General features: G+C 46.9%; 1 protein-coding gene across 1 annotated transcript; it reads right to left on the bottom strand.

The window, feature by feature from the left end:
• Nucleotides 1–966, bottom strand: LOC102425743 (olfactory receptor-like protein OLF4). Its single transcript, XM_006107395.1, has one exon. It carries the CDS (start codon nucleotides 964–966, stop codon nucleotides 1–3), a length of 966 nt encoding a protein of 321 aa, XP_006107457.1.

The raw sequence follows: 966 nt of genomic DNA, 5'->3' as shown, positions 1-966 counted from the left end.
TCATGGCCACTTCCTCATCCTTAGGACAACTGGACCTTTTATGCCTGTCATCCCAACAAATCCTTTCAGAGCCTCCTTTATGTCTTTGTTCTTCAGACTGTAAATGAAAGGGTTGAGCATGGGTGTGACCACAGCATACATCACTGAGGCTGTTGCACTTGAGTGTGAGCTTTGGGTAGCAGCAGAACTGAGATACACTCCTAGGCTTGCACAATAAAATAAGGAGACAACTGAGAGGTGAGATGCACACGTAGAAAATGCCTTATACTTCCCTTGAGCTGATGAGATTCCTCGTATGGAGGACACTATCTTAGAGTAAGAGTAAAGGATCCCAGCAAGAGCACCACCACCCAGCAACACAACTCCAAAATACATCACCATGTTATTAAGAAAGGTGTCAGAACAGGCAAGTTGGACCATCTGATTGAGTTCACAGAAAAAGTGAGGGATTTCCAAGTCTGCACAGAAGGACAGTCCTGACACTATTAAGCTTTGTAACAAGGCATAGAGGGCACTCATGATCCAGGACACCAGAACCAGCAGTCCACAGAGCTGGGGGTTCATGATGACCATGTAGTACAGGGGGTGGCAGATGGCCACATACCTGTCATAGGCCATCACGGTCAAGAGGAAGTTGTCCAGTCCTGCAAATAATAAGAAAAAATACATCTGTGTGATGCAGCCTTCATAGGTGATGACTCTGCTCTGTGTCTGGATGTTCCACAGCATCTTTGGGACGGTGGTGGAGGTGAAACAGATGTCTACCAAGGACAGGTTGGAGAGGAAGAAGTACATGGGTGTGTGGAGGTGGGAGTCTGAGCTGACGGCCAGGATGATTGGCAGGTTTCCCAACACAGTGATCAGGTACATGGAGAGGAAAAGCCCAAATATGAGGGGCTGCAGTTCTGGTTCTTCTGAAACTCCCAGGAGAATAAATTCTGAAATTGAGGTATTGCCTTGTACCAT

Source organism: Myotis lucifugus, unplaced genomic scaffold (assembly GCF_000147115.1).
Source record: "Myotis lucifugus unplaced genomic scaffold, Myoluc2.0 scaffold_1164, whole genome shotgun sequence".
Classification (NCBI taxonomy): domain Eukaryota; kingdom Metazoa; phylum Chordata; class Mammalia; order Chiroptera; family Vespertilionidae; genus Myotis; species Myotis lucifugus.
The sequence above is the reverse complement of the archived record's forward strand: the minus strand, read 5'-3'. Positions and strand labels throughout refer to the sequence as shown.